Consider the following 25,593-nt stretch of genomic DNA (forward strand, 5'->3'; position numbering starts at 1 on the left):
TAATTTGATTAAATAGAATTTTAATTAGGAATTTATACCATGTGAGGATTATATAAACAACAACTGAAGATCAAGATGGAATCGATGCAAATAAGCTCCTAGCACATTTGTTGCTACATCTTCCAGTCTTGCCTCAGACTGTATAGATTTTGTCAATCCATTTTTGAAATCTTAGTTTAGATTAAGTGGGAAAACAGAAGACCCTTCTCTGATAATGTCATTGCTTGGTGTGACCCCCGTGGATGCCTCATTCAATGGGTGTAATATTTATATATAATGGCTTCCTGCTCTCTCAGCCGGCCAGAAGGATTCTCTCCCTCCAAACATGGCTGATGAATTAGAGCGGTATCACATCCACCAAGAAAAAGTCAGACATGTCCACCATAAAATTCTACACCACTTGGCGACCATTTAGCTCATTTTCTATATTGGTATGGCAGCTCATAGCATGTTTTTTTTTTTTTGTCTGTTATCTATATCTTGATTTTACCTTTTATCATTTTTATTTAATTCTTGAACATTTCTGTACTAAAAATCTACTCAAGTACAAGTTCAGTTAAATTACTGAAATATTACTCAATTACAGGTAAAACTACTGTTTTTAAAAATACTATTCTTTTCAAACTCTACTCAGACTATTAGTTACTATTTAACCATTGATGTTTAATGATTTATCAAAAGCAGCATTCAATCAACAGGGTTTCTGTTTCTCCAAATCTTCGGTCTAAATTTCTCCCAGCTCCTGCTCTGTTCTGTGCAGTAGTCATGGTCACCTCTCCAAACCTGGGCCTCCTGCACAGTTTAGTGTTTTTGTCCGTATGCCAGTTTTCATTGGTTCATTGGTTTGTGATCAGATAGCCTTATTGGCTACAAAACTGCAGATGAAAGGATTCGATATTAATTCAAATTGTACTTGGTACTGAATTATGATTTTCAAAGTAACAGAATAGATTACATGGTGTAATGCATATTTAAGTACAGACTTAAGAAAATTACTCATAAAAGGTACAAGTACCCTAAAAAGTTGCTTAATTACAGAAATTTGAGTAGATGTAATTAGTTACTTCCACCCCTGAGTACAAGTACCTTAAAATGATGCTTTAGTACAGTACTTGAGGAAATGTACTTACATTCCATCACTGGTCCTTGAATAATAGGAGAAGGAATCACATGCAGTGGACTTGAAGTTGCGCTAAATCAATTAAACTTTTATGCATTATATATATATATATATTTTTGTAGAAGATCCATGTAATCAAACATAATTTAATTACAAATGACAACAAGGACAACTATTGATCTTAGTCTTTTATTATCCTGGTACTTCTAATCAGGTTGAATGTCCCTCGTCTATAAGGCATTTTGTTATATATATATCACCACATACATTATGTGACTGTAATGTGAAAGGCTACATACATTATTTGGTCATTTATGTAAATAGATGAACATTGAAATCAACACAAATGAGTAACCTCCCGTATTCACAAACACCTTCCTTCCCTCTTGCTCGTATGTTTTATGTGAATTATAAATATAATGGGCCGTACAGTGGAGATGATATTCTCGGGGGAGTTAATAATTAAGAGGTTTTTTTTTTTTTTGTTACTCAGCCTAAATTTTCAGTCCACACCATACATGCACCACAAAGTAAAATCTGGGAGTTTGATATTGCATTAAAGAAAAAGACCTCCCTTCAGCAGTCTGGATGTGTCTCACACAACAAGAATAAACGTTTCCCTCTGCTACATAGATGACAACACTTAAGCCTTATAAAGCAGCCTTTCCCTTGTTTTTGTTTGTAAAAGTTTGTTTGAAAAGTTGTGTAGTTGAATGATGGACTGGAAAAAGAACGACCTGAATTAGGGGTGCACCTACACCATTTTTTTGCTGACTGGGTCAAGTACCAGTGTTGTCTACATATTTTCTGCCGTACTTTGTAGAAAAACTGCCTCAAATGACACCCATCGTTCTGTTGTTGTAGTTCATATCTTTGTCACCATCTATGAGCTGTGTGCTGGTACTCAGGCCTTGGTACGGGTAGCCTTTTGTCTGGTATAGGTGTACCACTAACCTGAATATATCAAATTGCAGCAAGTTCTATTGAAGTGGTACTATTTTTTTTTTTTCAACAAATTTAAGCCAGAACATTTCGACAGCCCTTTCACACTTTTACAAATTCATATTATTCAGCTGGCTTAAGCTACCGCTACCACCTTGAGATAATTCTTTTGGCCAGTTTTTAAAAGGTACCCAAAGAACAATAGCACTCTTGCACAATTTTTATGTTTTGTATAAAATGAGGTATGTTTCTCTTCTGTTAGTGCATATCAATGTAACAGTGCAAAACCAATTACGACGACTATTTGTTCAACGACCACCTTGTCAAAACACAATTTTTTTTTTTTTTTTACAGCATTTACCCCACCGTCACTTTTACAAGGCATACAAGAAAAAAAAAAACACTTTGAGACACTGAACACACAATATCCTTCTGATCAATTCATCTTTAGGAACGAGGGGTGGAACAAACACGTTACAACAGAAATATAAAATTCTGGGAGTAATAACGATGAGGGATGGCAAGCTAATGCACAGTAGTAAATCTGAAATAATAATAATAATAATAAAAATGTGTGGCATGTGTCACTCTGCGTTCTTTTCATTCATACAAAACAAAACCTTTCCCAGGTCATCTCAAACTGCCCTAAGTGAAGTTTCATTTCTTAAACTTCCACTGGAATGTCTAATCAGCATGTTCACTTGACGGGCCGAGACATAAATGAGGTGAAACTAGCAAAAAAACAAAAAACACAGACAAAAATAATAGCTCAATGTCGCCATACCCCATACCCCCCCCTCCCCCGCTGACCTTGCCTTCATCGTATGATTACATGTTATTTATTCAAGCTGCATGACAAAAAAAACAACTGCTGAGTCAATGAGAAGTGTAGATAATTAACAATGTTTCTTGTGTGCAAGGAAGTTTTTTTAATTTTCCATCAGGTAGTCCAAGTTAACACAAGAAGAGCAGCTTGATTCATTGTTCTTTTTAGTGTGAAGTTCAACAATGAGGGTCTTAAATAAAATAGTGTTGAGTCCTTCGAAGTGTCGAAATAGTTGTTGCGTGTACACAGATACTCAAAAGTCGTGACTGAGAAAGTGACTACAGGCCGAGGAACTGTGCCGATACATAAAAGACACTCGAGGATATGTCCCTTCAGAAAAGGCCTGAGAGTATTTCTGATGTGAAAAAAATGCATGGATTGTCTCTTTCTGCTAATACGCCCGTTTCCTTTTTGTCCTATAAATTAGGTTGAAATGTCGTAAGGCGTCATATATATATATACAAAACGTAGCCTCGTTAGGGCTAAACACACACGGAGCTCAAACTCCAGCCATCGCACAAAGCCCATAAGAAAGGGTTCCCACACAGTAGGTAGCCCGCTGCCTCTATGTCATCGTCCTGTCCTGACGTTCGGTTTGTTCTCACTGAACAAAACTCACAAGCACTGCAGAAGACCTCCTCTGACAACAGTCTCCCTCAGTCTGTAACAGAAGGCTTGAGTCAAGGCATCCAATTGGAATGTATAGATAGAAAAGTTTCTCAGGAGGCAGTCCCATGGTACAATAATGGCACAAACCACTAGCTAAATCCATTATAAGAATGCATCAGGTAAATATGTACATCATGTGTTTGCTGCAGTGAAAAGCACACAAGTTAAAAAGTGAGACCACAGAATTGTAGCATTCACAATGTAAATCCTGTTCCACCTAGGAGAGCTCAACTTGTGAACTTATTTTCCATGGATAACAGAAGAATCTCCACCTCTAGGGCTAATGTAACTTTCTCCAGCATGAAAGAAGACAGAAGATTTGAAGCTCCTGTTGTATATCTTGACCTCACAGATTTGGACTGTGTAAAAGGAAAACCTCATGTTCACAATAGATAATTGAACTTTCCTAGTTTAGAGGAATCTTACATGCAAATGACTAAATTCTGTGGCATTTCCTTTCAAAACCTGGCCGCAGTGGAACTTCTACATCCAGAACCTAACAGAGGAGATCATGTTAGTGCCTGCATGCACGCTGCGCCTCTTCAGGAGTAGAGACTATTAGAAAGAAAAAGGGCCTTTCAGAACTATCATACACTCTAAACTGGGTGCCATCTAATCTGCCAAAAGCTAATCTTGTCTCACACAGAAACATCAGATTCAGACAAAACTTTGTCGATTAAATCCGCGACATGAATCCCTATTTGCCTGTCCCGACCGTGGTTTTTGTCTGAATCAAAACACAAAAAGATGTTAAAATCCAGAATTTGTAGCTTAACTAAAAGTTTTGGCCGTTTCCAAATTGAAACTTGTCACACCAGCGACGCTCAGTAAATGAGACATGTATACCACACGCCATTATACCACATAGCACACGTGTACTGTACACACCATACACATAAAAACACACACGTTCACATTCAGACAGAGCAGAATACAACACTGCCATACTCTGGTAAGGCAAATCTGAACAGGGCAAGCTGTGATGAGTGTTGTTAGGTAGCTACAGTATCTGGAAGCTATCTGGCATTAATTAACCCTTCAGGTTCATAGTGTCTCGGAGGGGACACAAATAGTGTTACATTGATTTCCAACAGGCAATATTATGAGAAAGTCCCTCTCAGCTTACACAAAGAAATAAAACCTCTCGCAAAAGCTACACACATACATAAATAAAATGTGAATCTTGGCATCTAACTTAAAAAAAAACTAAAAACAACAGCTGGGTCTGTTTATATACGTTTTGTAAATATTGATACGTACAAAATAAAGCTTATAAGCTGCAGTAACGAAAAACGGATGAAATGAATGGTTTCTTTTTTTGGAAAAGAACACGGTGAGAGGGTGACATTTTGTTTCTTCAGATTATGTCTTTTGATATAAAACATACCACCCCGAATAAACTTGACCCCACATCACAAAGATAGTGCACTGTGCAACTTGTAACAAAGTTTGGCCGACTCTATGAAAGATACGGGGTAGTTGTCGTTGTAGTGTCCCTGCCTCTGATGTCCAGGTTCCACTGAGGAGAGAGGATAGCAGGCACCAGTGGTTTGGGAACAGCAAATCCTGCGTCAGTCTCGTCGCGCCTCTCCTCGAAGGTCTCCTTCCCTTGTTTTATCGTCAGGTTGGGGGCAGCGCGTTTGTGTCCAGTCCGAGGAGAAACTGATGCTGTCCCCTTTCTCACAGATAAGCAAATGCACAAAACACCCACACGCACACTCACACAGACACGCTCTATGTTACAAAATAACACATTTGTCTTTATCCTTCGACTCTTTCTTGGCTTTGCGCTCCCCGCTGGAGGACTGTTTTCCCGGGCTGGGTGTGGCTCCGGCTGCTGCCGCCATCCCAGCGCCAGCCGCTGCTCCGCCTGCTCCTGCACCTCCTCTGTCCGCTTCGTCTCCCTCGGCAGGCTCCTGCTGCCGCTGCTGCACCAACAGGACCACAGGGCAGAAGAGTGTAAAGTTATAGATGTGTGTATATTTCATGCAATGCTACTTATCGCTATGCACTGGAAAAAAGTGTAAGCCAAATATTAATGTCTGGATTGAAAATAGGGCAATTTTACAAACACTTTGAAACATAAAGTAAGTGTGCATTGTCACATTGATTGTAATAATGTCTTTTATAGACGTCATTCATTCAGTACAGTGTATCTCACATATCTGCAACATGCAGAGATCTGGGAAGTCACACACAATCCGTCCACACAATTGCTCTCTCTCTCTGTGTGTCTCTGCTTCGAGTCTACATCACCATTATCAACTTATGTTTTTTTTTTTAGGAGGTGCTGCAGCACCCTCAGAACCACTAGTTCCCTCATCCACACTAAATTCCTCCTTTATAGCTCAAACTCTCTGATGCACACGTCCATCTGTTTTCAAACGGCAACATATTCCCTCTTTGCAACACTAAGTGCCCCACTTTGTTCAAAGTCCTACATCTCCTCCCTCCTCCACCTGCTTCTATCTCCCTCAGCCCCTCCCTCCCCACCTGTGCCTGTGCTGCTGCTGCTGCTGCTGCAGCCGCCGCCGCTGCCTGCTCCTGCTCCTGCTCCTGGTAGTACTGCGAGGCTCGTCGGTCCTCCTCCTCCTGGAGCTTTTTTGCCAGCTCTAGGTCGCTGATGCCCTCGGGGAGCTGTTCCCACTGTAGGTCCTGGCTTTGCTGCTCCTGCTGCAGTGACAGCGCCATGAGATAGTCCTGACACACATGAACAAAGAGGGAGGAAAGGCTTGATAAGCAAAGCTTTGTGATGCTTAAGTCTATATTATGCAATTACTGAACTTGGTCATTTCTAACAACCACAGCTCTTTACTTATTAACTGAGCCATTTGTGTCTGTCTTTATTAATTTACTTTTGTTGTAATATTCTTTTTGTAGTAATCAGCTTTGGTGCAGTTGGCAAAATCTAATTCATGCTGGTGTTATCCATTGTATTACATTCAGTATCCTCTATTATGTTATGTGCTTTGTCACTGCAAAGACCCAATTCCACCCTCTGGGACCCTTACAAGTTTCCTCCAATCTAACTGAATTGATTATGAGTGCAGAAAATTGCCTGAATAGATTTTTCTCACCAGCCCTATCTGGTAGATAAAGAGGGGTTGGGCCTGAGTAAGCAAAGAGAATAAAAAGTAATAGCCCCCATGCTCTTGTCTGGTCTCTGTGTGTGGGAGCACGGCAGACAATTTGTCAGCGAGCGTCGTGTCTGGACCACTCCAGCCAACAAATGAGCAGACAGCTGTGAAACCAGTAAATATACCCGAGAGACATAAATCCAGTACAATGTGGAGACTGTGTGGTACAGCAAAGCATGGATGAGAACAGAGGGGCGGCTTTCCAGGCTGTTGTGTGCGTCTAAGAAGCTGGTATGAGGAGCTGGAGCACATGTATTATTGAGGAACTTCACTTTTTTTTTAGTTTGTCTTAAGCCTGAAATGCTGCACAGTTGATTTTAGTCTGGAGTTTCCACAGATTTGATGCCATGTTTTGTTTCTTTTTGTCTCTCCTTTTTTTCCTCCAGTATTTCTCTAACTTCTAGTAACCAACTTAAAAAAATGGTTTGCAGTGTGATGTTACTGGTCACTCTGCCCTTGGTTTTGTGGCGCACTGATGGTGTGAAAGGCACGTCATGATTAAGCACACGGTGGTTTTTGGAGTGGATAATTGCTGTGCTCAGACCTGGTCTATCTGATCCTGCTGGCCTCGGTACACAGTCTCTGGGTCAGACGGAGGCCGCAACCGGAACTCGGAATCGCAGAAGTTTCCGTCTCCGTCGACGTTGTGCAGACTCTCCCAGACGACCTTCTCCTCCGTCAGGAAACCTTGGTCTGTAACCAGGAGGTACAGCTGGCCCTATGAAAAAAAACACATACACATTACATACACACATCTTATCTCGGTCATACTATATATACGCACATACATGGGTACACACCCACACAATCTGTATGTAGTTGTTTTTAATGGTGATTGTATCCACATAAGTCTGCAGCTGAGTGATTACAAGAGAACTTAGGCTGTCATGATGATTTGTCTGAGGGTTATAGGTGATGCGCGCAGCTTTGCTTTCATTGGCAACTGTGGACTGGTATTCAAAATAAAAGTAAGCAGGCTCCACTTCCCCTCCTGTAGATAACAGGAAAGGTCTGCCCCGAGCTGCAGTGATATGGTGAGCCAGCTGTGGGCATGGGACTGCTAGAGATGGGATGCAGATGTGTAATATTGTACATTTGTGATACTTAAATATGTACTTTTCATCAGTTTGAAGAACATGTTGTAGCAAGTCTGTGAAGTGAACTCTTTGGGAAAATAATGAGTAGTGGTGGATAGTAGATAGTAACACCTGATAGCAAATTTGTTTTCTTATCTGCTGCAAATGATAATTAAGAATGTTGAAACACAGTGGAAAATTACTCAAATGATTCATTAAAAATAAGTAAGTTATTGAAGTATTTCTTACTGCACAGCCCTCAGAGAGGCGTTTAATTGAAGCAAATTCATTATGTTTTGCTGATAATCTGTATGAACATCTGCAATATAACAGAAAAAAATTGCTGACATTTATGTGGTTGATGCTTGTGTAGAAATACCCATTAAAGATCCCCTTCATACATATATTAGAGGTGCTTATAATGTCGAGTTCGTGTGTTTTATGATGAGTTAATGAGGCATTCAGCTTGTCTGAGTTTGGAAGAAGAGAGACTTTAATTGAGAGGGTCCATGGTTGTATTTTTCTCTTTAGTAAGGAAAATAGGCGTGAAACTATGTCCTTTCTTGACATTTTGTGAGTTTATTTTGTTTACTTGTTGGACTAAGTAGCAAACTCAATGCTTTTACAGCTCTAGATGAAACTAGGGGGGCTATCAGGCTATCCATCGCCTCTTACGAATACAAAGTGGCATTAGACAGAACTGGCCGGGGATAGCTGGTTAGCATTCTAACTTCAGCAGACATCTCTGCAACACAATACATTGATGTCTTTGGCATATCATCAACACTGATGTCTCTTCTTCACAGTTGATTTTTTGGGTGTTTTTAACTAAAATACTGGCCATATCTTACAAATTGCTCCTTTAAGGTCTACCTTAAATTCTCTAATTTGTGTCTGAAATGGTTTATGCAGGAAAAAAAGGTGCATTTATTACATTACAATCCTTAAAATTGCTCATATTCATTCTACCTAATTTTAATTCCAGAATAAACAAACATTTTTCAATTCACAAGTTTCACTGCTGGACACAAGATGTCTCCTACTTCACTGTAAAGTTCCTTCTCAGTGTGTGTGCACTGGAGGATTCAAGTTTCCATATTGCACTTGCGTATGTGATGTCACAAATCATGTTCGTATGAATGTGAAAACATCCTTCTAGTGTCAAACTCTGCACATTCATCGTTCTACACAGCGAAGCTTAAACATTCAACTGGAACATTTTTGACTGGAGGGTTTTTTTAAATATTCTGTACAAAACACAGTGGTTGTTCCTGTAAAAGTAAAGGGCTTCAGGGCACTTGTCACTGACAGGAGGGACAGTTCAAAACACATCTGACCTATTTAAGTTGCTGCAAATTCCACAGTGGCCTCCATGGCACATAACTTTCGTTCTAACTGATGCAAATGAGGCAAATGAGGAAGTTACTGTGTTTACCTTGTACTTGATCATGGTGCTAAAGTGGTTATTCCTGAAAAAGACGCAGAGCTCTCCCTCCTGTACAGTGGATGTGAGCTCACATAAGCCGTGGTACGTCAGCTGTGTGGCTGTGCTGTTCAGGAACTGCTCTGCTACAATGCCTGGGATGAGAGAGGGGGAGGAAGAAACATGAGAATAAAGAAGGAGAGATTGAATCTGTGATTTATTAGCCAATGGACCCATACTGAGTCTTACTTGAATATGTTATTCCACCTTTATGTTTGCTTCTAGTTCCTGTCTTTTGCAGAATATACAGACAGATTTCAAACTGACTTGAAATTGAGTGGTGATTCTTTTATTTTTGATTTACAAATATTTTTAATGTTAGACCGCAGACCACTGGATGAGTCATCTGCACTACAATCAAAGAAAAAATCCTTACTCATTCATGAACATAGGTCACTATTTGGAAAACATGTCGGAAACAGTGCTGTAATGTCTGTAGCAGCATTCTGACTGCGTGCTGCTGAGAGTGGTCACAGTTACTATAGTGAACTCAATATAGGCTGAGAGACAGATGGCGAGAGACATCTGTAAGACGGAACATTCAATTTGGAGCAAACACACACAGAATCAAAGCGATTCTCGAACAGATAGAGAGGCAGTCGACTGCAGAATGAGCCACAACTTGTACAGACGGACGGAAAAGAAACTAACTATTCAATACTTAATATCAAATATTTAACAGCTCTTAAGCATGACGACAAAACTCAGAGACAGATGTTTCATTTTCTCAGAATTATCAGTCTATTTTAAGTGGTTGCAAATTAATTTCATCTTTTATGTGTAGGATAAGCATTACATTGCTTTTACAAATAATTTCTGTGCTACAAAAGCAGAAACACAATAGAAATGAGTGAATTTCCCGTGTCCGTCTCATCATCTACTGAGGCCTCGATGTGTTGACTTGGCAGCAGCCCAGCAGACAACTACTCAGGAAGCTCAGTGTTGAATGAGCAAATATTTTTAGTAGAGAAGTTACCGACAGCTGGTAAGAAAACTGTGTGCTGTGGAAGTAGGTCATTTGACAAGTAGCCACATGTATGTCCTTGTTTTATTTCAACTTGGTCACTCCAGTAATGTTGCACTTGAGCAAATATATTAGGTTAAAGTGAAAGAAAATGTCTCTTTCTCCACTTCCGAGCACACTTTGGGAAAGAAAAGAGATGAGGGGGAGACAGGAGGTGAGTTGGGCAGGTCAGAAAGTCTAGAGTGAAGAGAAAGGACTCACCTTCCCCTGCCAGCTCACTGTTGTCTGACTGTTTGCAGGATATTATCTTCTCCACCAGCTGGTTGTAGCTGCAATTGCCCACTGCCTTGACAATGTCATGCATCTGCAAACAAAGATAAAAAACTGTGGGAAAGAACATTCACCAGGCTTTTCTGCTGTTTTTACTCAAAAACACAGCAGATTTATAAAAAATGTATACTAGAGAGGAAAATTCTGGTGGCGAGGGGTTCATACTGAAGCTATTATCGCTGTGCAGACTTGATTCCCTTTTTGGTACAGTCCAACTGAGGTCTGCTGTCTTTAATTGTTAACTAGGATCATATGAACACTTTCATTTGAACACTTGATGACACAAGTGCACACAGATCACCTCAGGAGGTGGTCCACTTCCAAGAAAATTCTGGAGGTGTTTGTTTGGAGTGGGAACACAAACCGGGCCAACTACAGACCTGTACAGGACTACATATCAAGTTAGTATGAATTCAAAAGCCAAACTACTCTATAATGCACATTTTGTAATTTATGCCACCTGTGGTCTCTCAATCAAAACAATAACAAAATACAGAGTTTAATGACATTGCTAAGAAGCGTTGGACAATGGGAGTCTTCTTCGCTAAACAACCACGATTGCCAATGAAAATGTATCTGATGTGACTCAGGCAGAAATGTTCATGGACAACATACATAAACAGTGCTCTCTACGCCCTGTTTAGGGAATGTCAGTTAAGGCAACTTCCCTCAACAACATTCCACCATGCAAAACACGCTGCAATGTCACCGATGCAGACATCACTTCCTCTGAGCGTTATGCCATTAAGGTAAACAACTTCGTCACTGCTACGGGGGAAATTTTACACCAATAAAATAAAATATTGAATATATCTTTAAATGAAGACTGATACCATTACAACACCTATCATTTATGAATACATTTGATTTGATTAATTCAAATTGATTCATTTACAAGATGAAGCCTACAGTGTCACTCCTAAAGAAACTATTATTATGTGTGTGTTTAGAGATTATTATGAGATATAATAGGTCGATGATTTAAAGATTATTGTCTTGTAATATTTATATTACGTCATCCTTGATAATTATGAATGGTACGGGAAATTAAAGCCAGGTCTCCTGCACCCTGTTGTTGTCACAATTGTCAACCTTACAGTTCTAAGGTAAAAAGGAACAAAAATACAGGAGCAGTTAATAGCAACAATAGCTTGCTTTCCTTCGAAATGTGAGAGAAACATTAAAATAAATAAGTAATAAAGCAATATGAATAATACATATAATATGAGCATTGTGGTTTTTAGATAATTCAGGCACTTAAATATTCACATCAATAATGATACAGTGAGTTACAGCTGAGCTCGATTGTTTGGCCGCAATGACTGATGGGTAATCTTGCTTATCAACTTCCAGCGAAGTGATGAACCGTTCTTCAATTCTTCCCTTAACAGTTCTCCTTTCCCTTTGACTGAGCATTTTCGGCTCCCTACTTAACATGGCTGAGTACCCTGTGCATTCCCCTTCGCAGGGACCGACTAGGTGATCTGAACGCAGCTCTGGTGTTTCCCCAGAAGTTATATTTACTAATGGGATTAAAGGGAATATAACGACATTGACAGAATGAGATGTGTCACTGTCAAATTAAAATTAATGATTTTTTCGGGAGTGAACATTGCTTGGAGCATTCAGGGTAGTGTTACTGCATTACAACATTATATATTTTAGAAGTTGTGTTGGGCTCTAGATGTTTTTGTTGTTGATATAGTAATGTTACATATCATGTCTTTAACACATTTGCTGATTGTGGGGACTGTTAAGGAAGTGTTCTTCTTTATAATCACCCAAAATCATTTGATAACCATGGTAACATGTATGAGCAAATGTAGAGATTATTTTACAGCAACTACTGTATCCACCTCATTTGATACAAGACACCAGGATTAAGTTTTAAACATGACTAATAATGCTCATAACCAATAAGGTGCAATAAGGTTCGGTAAAGCCGAGTCACCAGAATTTGATAGAAATAGTTATGTGTGAGTGTATATCATACAAAGCATATGTTTTGTTTGTACAAGTTAGGGTTGATACAAAACTGTTGTAGAGTATTTCATCATTTGTAGTGAATATGAAAGAGATGTATCAGGGATGGACAGGAGGACAATACAACAAGTTGGTATCCATGTCGAAGAGAAACAGCAGCGATGATGAGTGAGGTTCATCTCACCTGGGGGTCAACCAGCCAGCCGTGATAGAGAGGGATGTCCAGCAGATCAAACACGATGCATTCTGGGGTGTACTCGAAGACTCGCACCCCTGTGAACTTCACGTTCACGTCCAGACCTGTCTGCAGCTTGTGCAACACTGCCATGGCATCACTCATGTTCTGGAAGACAAGCAGAACAACCTTTCAAAATCATTGTTCAGAACTGCGTGATAACAATGCTGCAGAGGGATTAAACAAATCTCAAAAAGACGTGTTTGCTTGTGTAGTGTTAACATTATACGGAACCAAAAGCTGTGTCCGATGCAGCTGTTGTCATGTCTTTATTTGTTACATTATTCCTGGTTGTCTGCACACAGTCAGCAAAGCTGGAGCTATCAGGGATTGATTTTTCTACCTTTACAAGAAACCATTAGCTGACATTTATTCCTGTACAACATAAAAAAACTGCTCATGCCTTAATTTGGTTTTGTTAAATATTTCTTCTTTATAGTAACCACACTTTGCTTAAGTTTAGTATTTTTGTATTTACGGCACTTGTTATGTTTTGCTCTGCTCACTGTCAATCAGCCTTCAACCACAGGAAGAAATGGAAGTCTCTGCCAGGAAACCATTTGATGTTAGATTTCTGTGTAAGCTCTCAGGCTCATTATTGTGAGACATATTTCGCTTCAGTTATATTACCAAGTGTTGGACAAATTACCAGGGACGTTTGATAACATAATGCAATAGCCCTGCAATAAACACTACATTTGCTTGATTTTGCATTTATTTTTGATAGTGGACAGAAGAGACATGACAAGAAAATTACCAGGGGACGCTGCAACTAGATGGTCAGCTGCCTCTTTCCCACCAGGTCGCCCTTAAAATGTTCAAATTTTAGTACAGTCATGTCAGATTGATGATTCAATTCTGGAGCCATTATTAGCCACTATTGTATTATAGCCCGACCGGTAGTGGATTTTTTGGGCCAATTTGGATACTGACATCAGGGAGTAAAAAAATTCTGATATCTCTATATTGTCTAATATTCTTTTATTCACAGAATATGTACATACAACATACATTTTTTTGCAATGATCCCACAAATGTAGTTATCAAACACTTCAGACAACAACCATACGTATATAATGGAGGAAGGATAGGGTTAGGGTTAGGGTTAGGATATATATTATGTCAATATTACATATAGAGAGGGACAGTTTAAAGGACACATGCTCATTTTCAGGTTCATAATTTAATTTTGGGTTACTACTAGAACAGGTTTACATGCTTAAGTGCTCAGACATATTAATATATGCACTGATATATTAAACGTCATTGGGAACTTAATAACTATAAATCACACCTTTATTTTGTCTAGTGACAAAATATCAACAAATTACTATTAATGTTAACTGTGTTTGTATTTGGATGATGGGAGATGAGTCACTGTAACACGGCATATGCACTGACGTCACTTTTTCACATGATCCCCCCCCCCCCACATGCACACACACGCACACACACTATGCACAGACTGAGCTGTGATACCAGGAGGAAATCATAAAAATCTTCAAAAAGTGCCCCTGTGCTATGTACCAGACAGTCAGTGGTCTGTGGAAATAGAAATGAAGACAGACATCAAGCTTCCTGGTGTACATACTGTATGTAGCTCCACACCAGGGAAGTAAACGTTCCACAAAACAAAGCCTGAAGGCATAAAGATGCCTGGGGCAGGTTCACTGTCTTGATACATTTACTGAACAAAACCCCAAATCCCAGCAAACCCACAACAGAAAGTGCTGCTCTACCTTTAGTTCAGCAAAATCAACCTAGAAACACCCCTGGGCCTATTTTAGAGCAGCAGCATGGTCAAGATGGTTGACAGCTTCCAATTATTTTATTTCAGTACATTTTAATGCTTTTAGAGGTCTCATCTAGAGATCGGTATGCTTGCTTTGTTGATGTTACACCTACTCTGAGGAAGTAATGCTTCACCTCGCTTCACCTATCTTTGGCCTTCAGGAGTCTGTCTGCCTGAGAACTTCTGCCTGAATTCTTAATAAATCTTACCAGTGTTTTCTGTGTGCATGCACAGAGAGAGATGCTGACTTTTATGCTCCTGAGATGTATAGCATCACCACTTGCAGGGTGTTTACAAGTTTCATTAAAATAAGTAACCTCTAGGTTCCTGAGGGTTTTAATTGGATTCATCTTCTCTGGTATTCATGTGGCCCGAACGGAACTGAGAAAAATACCTATTTTTTTTTGCTTTTGAGACTAATAAGAAAAGATCAGAACTTTGTTAAGTGAGGTAGTTAGATCCGTACTGGTTGTAAAGTTGGTGGTTTGATCATCTGTCCACATCTGCGATGATGATGATGTGTGTGAGACTGATTTTATTGGTCAGATGTGAAAATAACAATAGAAACAGGATCAGGTATGAGACGATGTGAAGATTTCATGTCACAGTTATCCTGGCCCAAATTATTTCAATTTAAGATTTAATCAGGATAATCATCAAAACACGCAGAAAACTCAACATATTGGGATCAGTTTACCTTACATTTTGTAAAAAAAAAACAAGCATTTCAATTGCAAGCGTCTGAACAACAGAAGAGACTGAACTGTCTCCACTTTGAAGACCATTAATCTTTACATTATTGAGAGACGATTTTATCAGCAGACCAACCTTTTTCTGCACTGTGTGAACATTAGAGAAAACACTCTTGATACACATCACATCACATGTATGCCAAATACGTCACATTTATGCACCCGCACACCTGACAGAGTTCTTGCATTCAGCCTCAGAGCAACGTTCCCAGCTGGCTCTAAACCTCCGCTGCCATTTAACTCTGAGATCAAGATAAGTCTCGCAGCTGAGCCCTACAACTCTATTATGAGTGTGTAGTCAGGAGTGGTCTCCATTTTCAGTTCTTTCACGACACATAAAATAACCTGAGAGAAAAGCCAATTCATTTACACATACAGGAACAATGAACCTAAGTCTACAAACAGATTTATTTGCAGTTTAACAAAAAAAATGTATGTTACCATTTATCCAATGTGCGAACACTATATTTTTCAATTTACAGGAGAGATACTGTACGCCCCATGAACAGTGGGCTACTCCAGCGTTCGATGCTTGGCACAGTAAGCTGAGGTGAAAAGCCTTCAGCTGGCCCATCTGAGAGTGTGGATTAGGACGATTATGAGCAGCAGTGATGGCCGGATTAGCGGGGCTGTGTAATGGACCACATCTCTTCATTTTAGGGCAGAGGGCTGCAACAGCAGACGAGCACTTGGAGATCAGATGATTAGCACTGCACCGCGCACGTTCATCTGCGCTTGTGTTGGATTTCTATGTTATAATATTAACACAGACTCAACTGAGGCTTTTCAGTATTTTTACTTTCACTCTTCAGCTTTAAGTGACATTCACCATAAATGTACCTAAAAACTGCATCCTGAGTGGTTGTAATTAACTGGTAGTTGACAGATTATGGGTCCAAGTTGATAACGCATATGTAGCAGTTAAATTGTGCAGCCAAGAAATCAAACTATAATCAAGCCTCACTACAAAATTAGGTAGAATTATGATAAAATGTTATAGAATGAGCTGCTTCCTCTATGTTGCATTTTGAGTTCAAAACCAAAACTTTTCTGCCAAGCAACACAATCAAGCAACAGTTTTGGGTTGAGAAATAAATCCCAAGGTTGATACTGGGTTGATACAGAATTGGTGTCCTTGCTAAATAAAAATCATTTTAGGGAATTCAACTGTCAAGTGTGAGAATTTTGATGCAAAATGAATTAGTCTGTCTGCATTCATATCTATAAAAATCTATAAAAAACACACACAGCAGATATATGAGCCTAACAAAAAGCCAACATATCAATCACTGAAGAACAAAAGTAAACCATTACATAATGCCATGACCCAGCAGCGGGAGCTGTAAATAACAGTTTACTGTGATGAGACTGTGATGAGACTGTGATGAGACTGTGATGTCCCACAATGTGGGTCAGACTTTTATGAATCCTGGCACACATCAGCAGCTGCCACTGCTCCACATTTTTGTTGGATTAATCATCAAGCTAATCTAGTGTTTATAATGTTTATAATGTCAGTGCTCATTTACATACATACGGAGGACAGAACACCTCTCAATATAATGCAATCCGACAGAACAACGCCTTTAACTATGTTGACTGTAGAGGTGAATTAACCCCTTCTGACAAATTCAATATAAACTGATTATAAACTTCATAAAGATACAAAACATTTGCATCAGAGCTATTGCAATGGATTCCATTAAACTGCACACATGTACGTAACTAATGATAATCCAGTGTCCAGCTTCATCTCTGATCTTAAAATTAGCTGGATCCTGCTTGTATAAAACCAGCGTACAACACCGCAACCTGCACGACTGGCAGCAAAGTCTCGACAGTCACTTCAGTTATGAGCTTTTATGATTCTTACTTAATAAAAACAAGCCATTTCTTTGTCTCTGACATCACAATCTGTGCAATTTCTTATCATGGTTTTGTCTCATTTAATGTCTTTGCTTACTCACATTGAGATTTATATTAAGAAGGCCTTTAACTTGATATCCAGGGCATCTACTAGTGTCGCGAAATCGACCACATTTTTACTCGGCCTTGTCTCGGTCTCAGACAAGGAGAATTAAAATAACCACAACTTCAGGAATATTACTGTATAAAATAATTGTTTGATACATACTGTACTTAACGACTGTTTATATTAGAAGACAAGAGTCACTAAACCTCATGTTTATACAAAAAATGTATGAGTGCGAGGTACATGGATAAGGAGTGCTTAATTAAAATGGTAAGGTTGATTTCATATCCTTGGTGTTTGTATTTGTTTGCTCATAGAAAAAAAAAGGAAAATTCCCACACAAACACTAATTAATGTCTTTTGATTTTTTCTCATGTGTACACTTAAGTGTTCATACACACATTTGGCAATAAAAGAGGTGAATGAAGAGGGATTTTCACTCGTCTTGTGTTTATGTGTGTGATTTTATGCAAATGTGGATCTTTCAGATCAATAAGTGCCTATTATTATTATTATTGTTATATAGTTAGCATGTTCCAAATTTTATTGTAGGTGTGTCATGGAGTGTGGTACACGCTGGTCTTGGTCATGACCTGCTCTCGGTTTAGGTGGTCTTGACCAAACAGATACTCATGTATGATTAATCATGAAGTCCAGGGTTAAGATGCTTTTATCTGCTTTACTCCGAACAAAAGTTTGGTTTAAGAGACATTTGGGAACAACACCCACCACTGTGAGTAAGTTCAAACAAAAGAGGTTTCTAAAAACATGATAACACATTTCCTCCAGTGGTTCAACAGTCATGGTGGATGAATTGCTTTGTTAGAGTGCTGCTGTTGAGCTGGGTCTACAGAGACAAACGCAGAGCAAAACTACACTCTCACTTCCACAGCTCCTCCGAGTAAATATTTAACAATAGCTAAAGAGCAGTGGTGCTACTGCTATTTTAATCCTCATACACTCCTGTGACAGATGATGTTTTTTAAGCCGAATTTAAAAATAGAACTGCTTCTGTTGTGAACTCCTACTGAACAAAGTCAGGGCGGCTTCAGCTGTATCTTGTAACACTCCAATAGGCAATGAAAACACATCTCCTAAAGATATATATATATATATATATATAAAAAAAAAGAGGATACCTTGACGTGTTTGACGTGCACATAAACACATCTCAGATATCTCTTAGATCCCAGAGCCCTGCCCACTGTAGCCCCCATACTGTGTCAACCACAGCGTATGGACATGAGGACACCCACATGCAGAAGAGCTCCCAGGCCGGCGTCTAGGATTAGACTGCCATAATAACTATGCAACACAAACTCTAACCACTCCCTTCCTTTAACGGTGCATGTTGAGGACACCACTGATTTATTTAAGAGGTTGTATTTCAGCTCAACTTAAATTTAGAAAGGCTGTTGCAGCGAGCTTCTACGAGCAGACTTTTTTTTTCTACTCTCTGAATGAGGGACAAGTGTGGCTTCAAATCATTCACAGATGTGCTGGTGCTCTGCCACGCAAAAGGAGGAGAGGGAGGGAGGGCCTCTCCCACTCCGTAGGCAGGCAGCGGAGATGGGAGGAAGCAGTGGAGCCGGAGCTGGAGCTCCATCTCCAAGTGCCTCTCATGGTAAGACACACACACACACACACGCCTCAGTAATAGCCGGGAGCTGAACCCAGCCATGCGTCTCTAAGCATTCACAGCCATGTGAAACAACATAATCTGACACTCCTGACCCCTGTTGTTCCCTGGGCCTTGCAAGACACGTCTTATGTAACCTATAGAGCAGTGGAAAAAAAGCTAAGCTGCAGTTTTGTGTGGTTTGCCATCAACTCGATGCCTTTTTTCCATATTACGGCACATCCGCTGACCTTATCTGCTGGCTCAATGCAAATGTGCTAACCTGCTTTGGTGTGAGCGTGCAGCTATACTGACTGAGCAGAGCAGCATGCATCCTGCTTTTTGTACTGTGGTGAAAGTACATCAATAATGGCGGTGCAAACAGCTGAGATATTTTGAGTGTGTGTCAGAGACAAAAGTGAGAGTTCACGTTAAACTTGCACAATTGTGTTTCCACACAAGGAGGGCGGAAAGAGAGAGTGTGTGTCTTCATCCCTAAAGCCCTGAGCTCCTCGACTACCATGAACAGTCAGCAGCTTACTAATACACACACATAAGCAAAAACACACGCCTGTTTAATAGTGCTCCGCAGTGATTAGGCAGGCCTTACCTGCTCGTAGTTTAGCCGCTGAGCCTCCGATATCTCTTTAGGCTTGGTTTCCAGAATGTAGTCTCCTGCAGAGTGACACAAGGAGAGAGACGTTGGCAGAGCAAAACAATCAAAACCTCGATTTGCACTGATATTCACGATGGCTTCATGGCTTAAGAGTTTGTATTGAAGGTGTTTTGAGATGTTTCAAGAAGCCACTGGGGGGTGTAGCACTAGGGATGGGACACAATATCGATACAGCAGTATATTGTATTTCTTCCTCCTGCAATACACTGGGGCCAAATATCATGACTCCTTGTGGTGTAAAGTAAATTTACACAGGTTGAATAGAATTTTGTGAGCAATATACCCTACAAAGTCCACTAACATATGCTTGCTTTCACCATCTGGCTTTCGCCTTCAAATGTAAAATCGGCACTAATGGGTATTTATCGGCTCCGGCTTCGGTCGGCTGTGATGGAAACACAACACCCGGGGGAAAGCGCTACTATTCGGCCCTCTTGAGGCGTGATGTGTGTTGAAGTTGAGGTTCAAGCGGGCTTGAACATCGTTCAGTCGGCGCTCAGTTTGAAAGAGAAGTAAAAGATACCGTATTAAAAAAGCCAACGTTGTTCGTGGCTGCCGGGCTGGCAGCTGCCTGGTCGGCACTGCGCATGTGCAACTCTCAACAGAGATCAGAAAGAAGCGGGATGTCTACAGAACCTATGTGTCAAATTCAGAATACTACCGATTAAGACTTTAAAACAAGTTGAACATCTTCTGGTTGTAGTCTGATGATTTATATGACCTGCTACTTTCTACTGTTCCCTGTTGACAGACAAGGAAAAAAACTAACTCGTCTCCTGGCAATGTGAAAAAGTCAAACAGCTTAAAAGAAACACATGTAGATGCAAACTCTGATGTAAAAGTGGTAATAGTGGTACCCTTCCTTTAAACATTTTAACTCCAGAACCGTTCTGCTTTCTGGCACTTTGGCGTTTTGCCAGTATGTGGCTATTTTACATTAGAGTGATGGCACACATGGACATGGACAAGTTGCAGTCCCTAAGGCACTAAGCCAAGACTCTATTCACTGTATCCAACACCCTGTGTTGTCAGGGGCGTATTGTATTCTTCAGTTAGACAGATATTGTGATGTATCGTTAGATGATTGTCTCGCAATGTATTGATTATCACAGAATCGCTGTATCATGATACCATCCTAATCTTGGGCAAATATCACTAATCTTATCATATGGTGAGTCACTCTGTGATTCTCACCCCTATTTATCACGGGCCAACAGTTTCTACAAAAAAAAAAAGGCTGTGCCGATCGTGTAGGATCATTAGTCGAGTCCTTGTCCACTGCAGTGTCACTTGAGAGCTCCTTCAACTCGGCTCTGGAGCAGCCTGGCAGCTGTCTGGCTCCAGCTCTGCTCAGCCTGATGAACACTGTAAACTTTTTAACAAAACAAATCTACACTTGACACCACATCAGAGGTGGGTGGTTATTTTTCAAGTGAAGTCATACACACAGCTGACCATGACATCTCAAGTGTGTTTGTTTTTGTTGTAGCGTGTTCTCCTTCCTCAATAGCACACCGCCTTAACATTTCCTCACTTCCGTGTCTTTTTAGAAAAATTTAAAGCATTTCACAGATTGAATAGCCAGTGACGTTATGCAAATACGTTCTTGTTATTGCTGCTAAAAGTTTCATTGCAGTCTACTGCTTGCTTTTCAAACTCTTGTGTAAGTATTTTTTAAAAGTGCTTCACAGAGAATCATTAATTTATTAGGAGCTGGCGAGAGTATCGTGCTGCACTGTCAACACATACTTTCCCTGAGAATTACTCAGAAGAATGCCGTCGACCTCCTGTCATCAACAGCTATGTTAAGTAAAAACAGCAACACACGGAGAGGAAAAAGAACTGAATGAATGGAGTACATCCAGGGAAGAAAAAAAGCCTTTTTAAGTCTTTTTCTTGTGTTTGGTGCTTTATAATTGTGATGACTGACTGGGAAAGGCATGATGAGTTCTTCATGTGCATGCTGTGAGTAATAACTGCTCAACTAGCGACATGTTTGACCCTCTTAAAGAGCAGTCACGCTTATGCTTTATGAACAAAACTCTCAACTGATGCACCAGTCAGGCTCGCAGACTCTTTGTAGCTGAGTTTTACAACGTGCTCGGACTAAGACTGTGAAGCTGTTCTGCTCTTCTGACTTGATTTCTATGCTGTCACCCTAGATGAAGATTTGAGCGTGAGTCAAGATTATTTTCCAGCAGCGAGCCAGCCAGCCGAGTGGTTTTACTACCGTGTGTCCACAACAGGGAAACCCCCTCGCTGCCTCTGTACTCCAGTGAACTGAGGACACACTCAACTCCAGTCCCCCCCCTCCTCTTAATATCTGGATCCATCTGCCTCTATGCGTGTGGATCACTGGCATGCTACTGCTGAGTTGCTGATTGACGACCACCACCGCACTTTAAACACCACATCTGAACTTCATCACCCTTTGCCGTTTGTGTCTTATGTGTTTTGACAAAACAGTGCAGAGTTTAGAAGTAACCCGGCAGCCCCTGAACATTACACAACATTAACACTATTGTTCTGACATCTCAAAAACCACACAAATGGGCACTTTTGTAGAAAAACTACTTCTTTCTTAACTGCGATTTATAGAGTTGAGAGCAATGTTTGAGTCGTGGTAGCTCAACAATCACAGCACAGGGAATATCTTCCGTAAAAGAGTTGACATACAGTGCCGTGATGTTGGTTAACTTGCGCAAGTGGACACTGAAGAAGAAACCAGGGAGGACTGGCTCTACCTCTAAAGACCCCCCGCTGTAATCAGACGCTCTACTTTGATATTGTCGAGCAATTTTAGTTATGAAGGGCAGGAGACAGCCAGAGAGAAGAGATAGCTCCGGTTTCCTTTGCAACAGCAGAAGATTGGATGAGGGGGGATTCCCCTGTTCTGCTCTCTTCCTCTGTTGACTCTGGAATATATATAAATATCTGACCTTAAGAATGTAACTGCTCATTTGAGAGGACGTGAAACACAAGAATGTTTACTCGGCTGTTGAAACGCAGCGCCGGTGGCTTTACAGGACGGTGTGTTTACAAGTGTGGACTCATGGGAAATTCAAGTCACTGTGACTCTGTGAGAGCAGTCCAGCAGATTATTATAAATGTAGTAAACTATAATAGATCTGTTATTGTCTGCATGTTACGAAACACCCAGGTGAAAAAGGCCAAGCAGAGGAGGGATGAGTTCAGTGAGGTGACATGGCTTAATATGATAATTATCACTTGCTCCCCCCTTTGATCAACTTGCTCATGTGTAAAAGGTTTAATTGCTGCAAACACTCACCAAGATACTCCATTAGTTGCTCAGCAGTTATGATTTCCATCATGGGCGGCATCTTAACCTGCAACAGAGACACATCACACCACTTGTCCATCATGTGCAGACATGTTGAAATAAACTGAAAATAAAATGCACAAATGAACACAAATTAATGTTACAACATGAGAAACGAGAGGCACTGAATGACTGATCCGGAGTCGAAAGTGTATGTTAACCATTAGGAAACCTAAATGAAGTCTTACAACATTGTACTAACATAATATAATGGAGCTGATGGATCTCAGCCCTATAAAAATCTGCCTATTTATATGAGCTCAGAATCCAATTCCCATTGATCCACGCTCGCCTCGGAGGCTTTACCTTCCATGCAAGCAGGAGGACATTCATAATTGCCAGTAATGGACAGGGGCCGTTCTCGTTCTGGGTGATGATCGGCGTATTCTCCTCCCTCCACTTGATCCACTTAATGTGGTATATGGACTGGCCGGCGGCCCGGTCCTTAGCGCACGAATTCTTTGTCCCATCAGCCCCGTACTCGCTCTGCAGGGCCAGGGCCAGTCCTGTGTCCTCCAGCCCCTCGCTGTTCAGGTCGGAGCTGGGGCAGGAGTTGAGGTTGGAGAAGGACTCGAGTGAATCTATGCTTCGGGACTCTCCACCGAGGCTGGGATCGGGGTCACTCCCACTCGGTAATCCCTCCGATAAGGTGTGATCAGCGGACTGCACCGACTTGACGTTTGCTGTGATTGCATTGTCCGGACACAGACGAGTAGGTTTGGCAAGTTTTGTCGGTTCACTTTCTGCACAAGCCAAAACCTCAGCCGACACCTCTGTGCTCTCCTTACCGGGAGGTGAGGACGGGCCGTCGGTTTCGTTGTTTACTAACTTTGAGGCACCACCCTCGCTATCTTCTGCAGCCAGCACCGAGTCATGCCCCATCCCGTTACTGATCTGATCCCCGGACCCCGGCCACGATCCGCTCGCCGCCGAGTCCTTCTTCTTGTCCTCCTGCACGGGGAGGACTTCGATCACTTCTGGCACGTCGGACTTTTCAGCACTGGAAATGACATTAACGGCGGTGGGAGCACTAACATTTGTGGTGCTGTTATTACAACTAACGTTAACCAAAGTACTGAGAGGAGCCTCACTATTCTTGCATTTCTCGGCTGCTCCTTTCGCTCCGCCGACAGCCGTAACGTCAGCCATCTCTCCCGCGATCGTGGCACACAAAGAGCTCCCGTCAGTGTCTCGATGCAGCGTTGCATTTTTCTCCATTTCGATTTACAGACTGTCGACAGATTTTAGCTAAATTGCAGCAGCAGCTTCGGTCCCAAAGACGCCATGACAACTCTGCGAGTGACGTCATCAGAGTGAATTGCTTTCAGGCCGAGCAAGGGGGCGGCAAAAAGCAACGGCCAGCCGGTGATGCGTTTGAGTCGGCTCGTATTCTATACATTCTTAAATTTAACTCAGAGAAAACACTGTGTGAAACATCAGAGATATTCACTTAGAATAATTATGATTCTTCAAACATTATTAATTGACCGAGATGACTAGGTTCATAATAAAAATAAGAATAAGAATACAATAAAATAAAAATGATAATATTAATATTAATAATAATAATACTTATAACCATAATCATCATAATGACAATCCTAATAAACATAATAAACTTTATTTGTATAACAGCTTTACAGAATAAATACTCAACAGTCCAGCCAAACACAGGGAAGCCTAGGGTGAGTTAAAACACGAAGGCAGAACAGAAAATGTAAAAACACCAAAAGACAATATGAGTCATTGCAAGTTGAAGGAATAAAATCCATAAAATTGCCAAAATCACAGAAAAAGAAAGAGTAACGCCAAAATAGAGATAAATAAAAGAATAATAGCAACAAAGGACGATAGTTAAAATACTTAAAGTATCTGATACTAAATGTACTGCATCAAAAGTACAAGTAAAAGTGAATCATAGCCTACATGTATTAACTTGTATGTATATACAGTATATATTATGGGTAGACTGATTATCAGATCTGATATTCAGTATTTTTCTTGTTATAGGAACCTGTTTTTTTTTTATCAGATTGCTGATAAAATAAACTCATTTAAGATGTGTTACTTTGGCTCTGATATATCATATAATCTACAAAGTAACTAGTGACTAAAGTTATCAAATGAATGTGGTGCAACAAAATGTGGATGTCGAGTGGACGTATAAAGAAGCAACAAACGGAAATACTCAAGAAAAGTATAAATACCTCAAAACTGTATCACTACAAAACTGTACTACAGTACTTGAGCAAATGTACTGAATTACATTTCATCACTGCTGTAACTTTTGTGGAGTATCTCAACCCTTTGGCATGTTTGAGTAACTTTTCTTTTCGAGGACTCCTGAATGCATCATGAACAGAACCTGCCGTGGCCGTGACAGCCTTGCGTACGAGGGCTCGCGCATTTGTGAGGCCACACAGATCTCGCGGAGCCAACCCTCCTTACTACTATCCGGATCAACGAGACTTTGGAAATTACGAGGCAGTGGGTGTGAACCAAATCCATGGTTGTAACACACAAAACAAATTATTTTTTGTAATATTTCCTACGTGGGTGCAAAAACACAATTATTGTCCCTACTTTAAACCAACAAAGTGACTCAGGCGCACAGTCCCCACCCTTTTTTAAACACTCAATTTTCTAAAAGAAAACTACAGTTTGGGGACTACATACTG

At 40.5% G+C, this 25,593-nt stretch overlaps 1 protein-coding gene across 2 annotated transcripts; it reads right to left on the reverse strand.

Moving 5' to 3' along the window:
- Window positions 1–1,295: 1,295 nt before the first annotated feature.
- On the reverse strand, window positions 1,296–24,176 carry mindy2 (MINDY lysine 48 deubiquitinase 2). 2 transcript variants are annotated; one of them, XM_073464823.1, is made up of 9 exons: window positions 24,007–24,176; window positions 22,865–22,922; window positions 19,510–19,574; window positions 12,715–12,873; window positions 10,479–10,581; window positions 9,206–9,348; window positions 7,239–7,412; window positions 6,051–6,257; window positions 1,296–5,485 (listed from the first exon to the last, which is right to left on the reverse strand). In XM_073464823.1, the coding sequence occupies exons 1-9, from the start codon at window positions 24,121–24,123 to the stop codon at window positions 5,297–5,299; spliced, it is 1,215 nt and encodes a 404-aa protein (XP_073320924.1). In that variant the 5' UTR covers window positions 24,124–24,176; the 3' UTR covers window positions 1,296–5,296. The 2 variants fall into 2 exon arrangements, with proteins under 2 accessions (XP_073320924.1, XP_073320923.1); XM_073464822.1 differs by having other exon boundaries at window positions 23,222–24,176.
- Window positions 24,177–25,593: the final 1,417 nt, after the last annotated feature.

The sequence above is a fragment of the Pagrus major genome, chromosome 4 (genome assembly GCF_040436345.1).
Source record: "Pagrus major chromosome 4, Pma_NU_1.0".
NCBI classification, from domain to species: domain Eukaryota; kingdom Metazoa; phylum Chordata; class Actinopteri; order Spariformes; family Sparidae; genus Pagrus; species Pagrus major.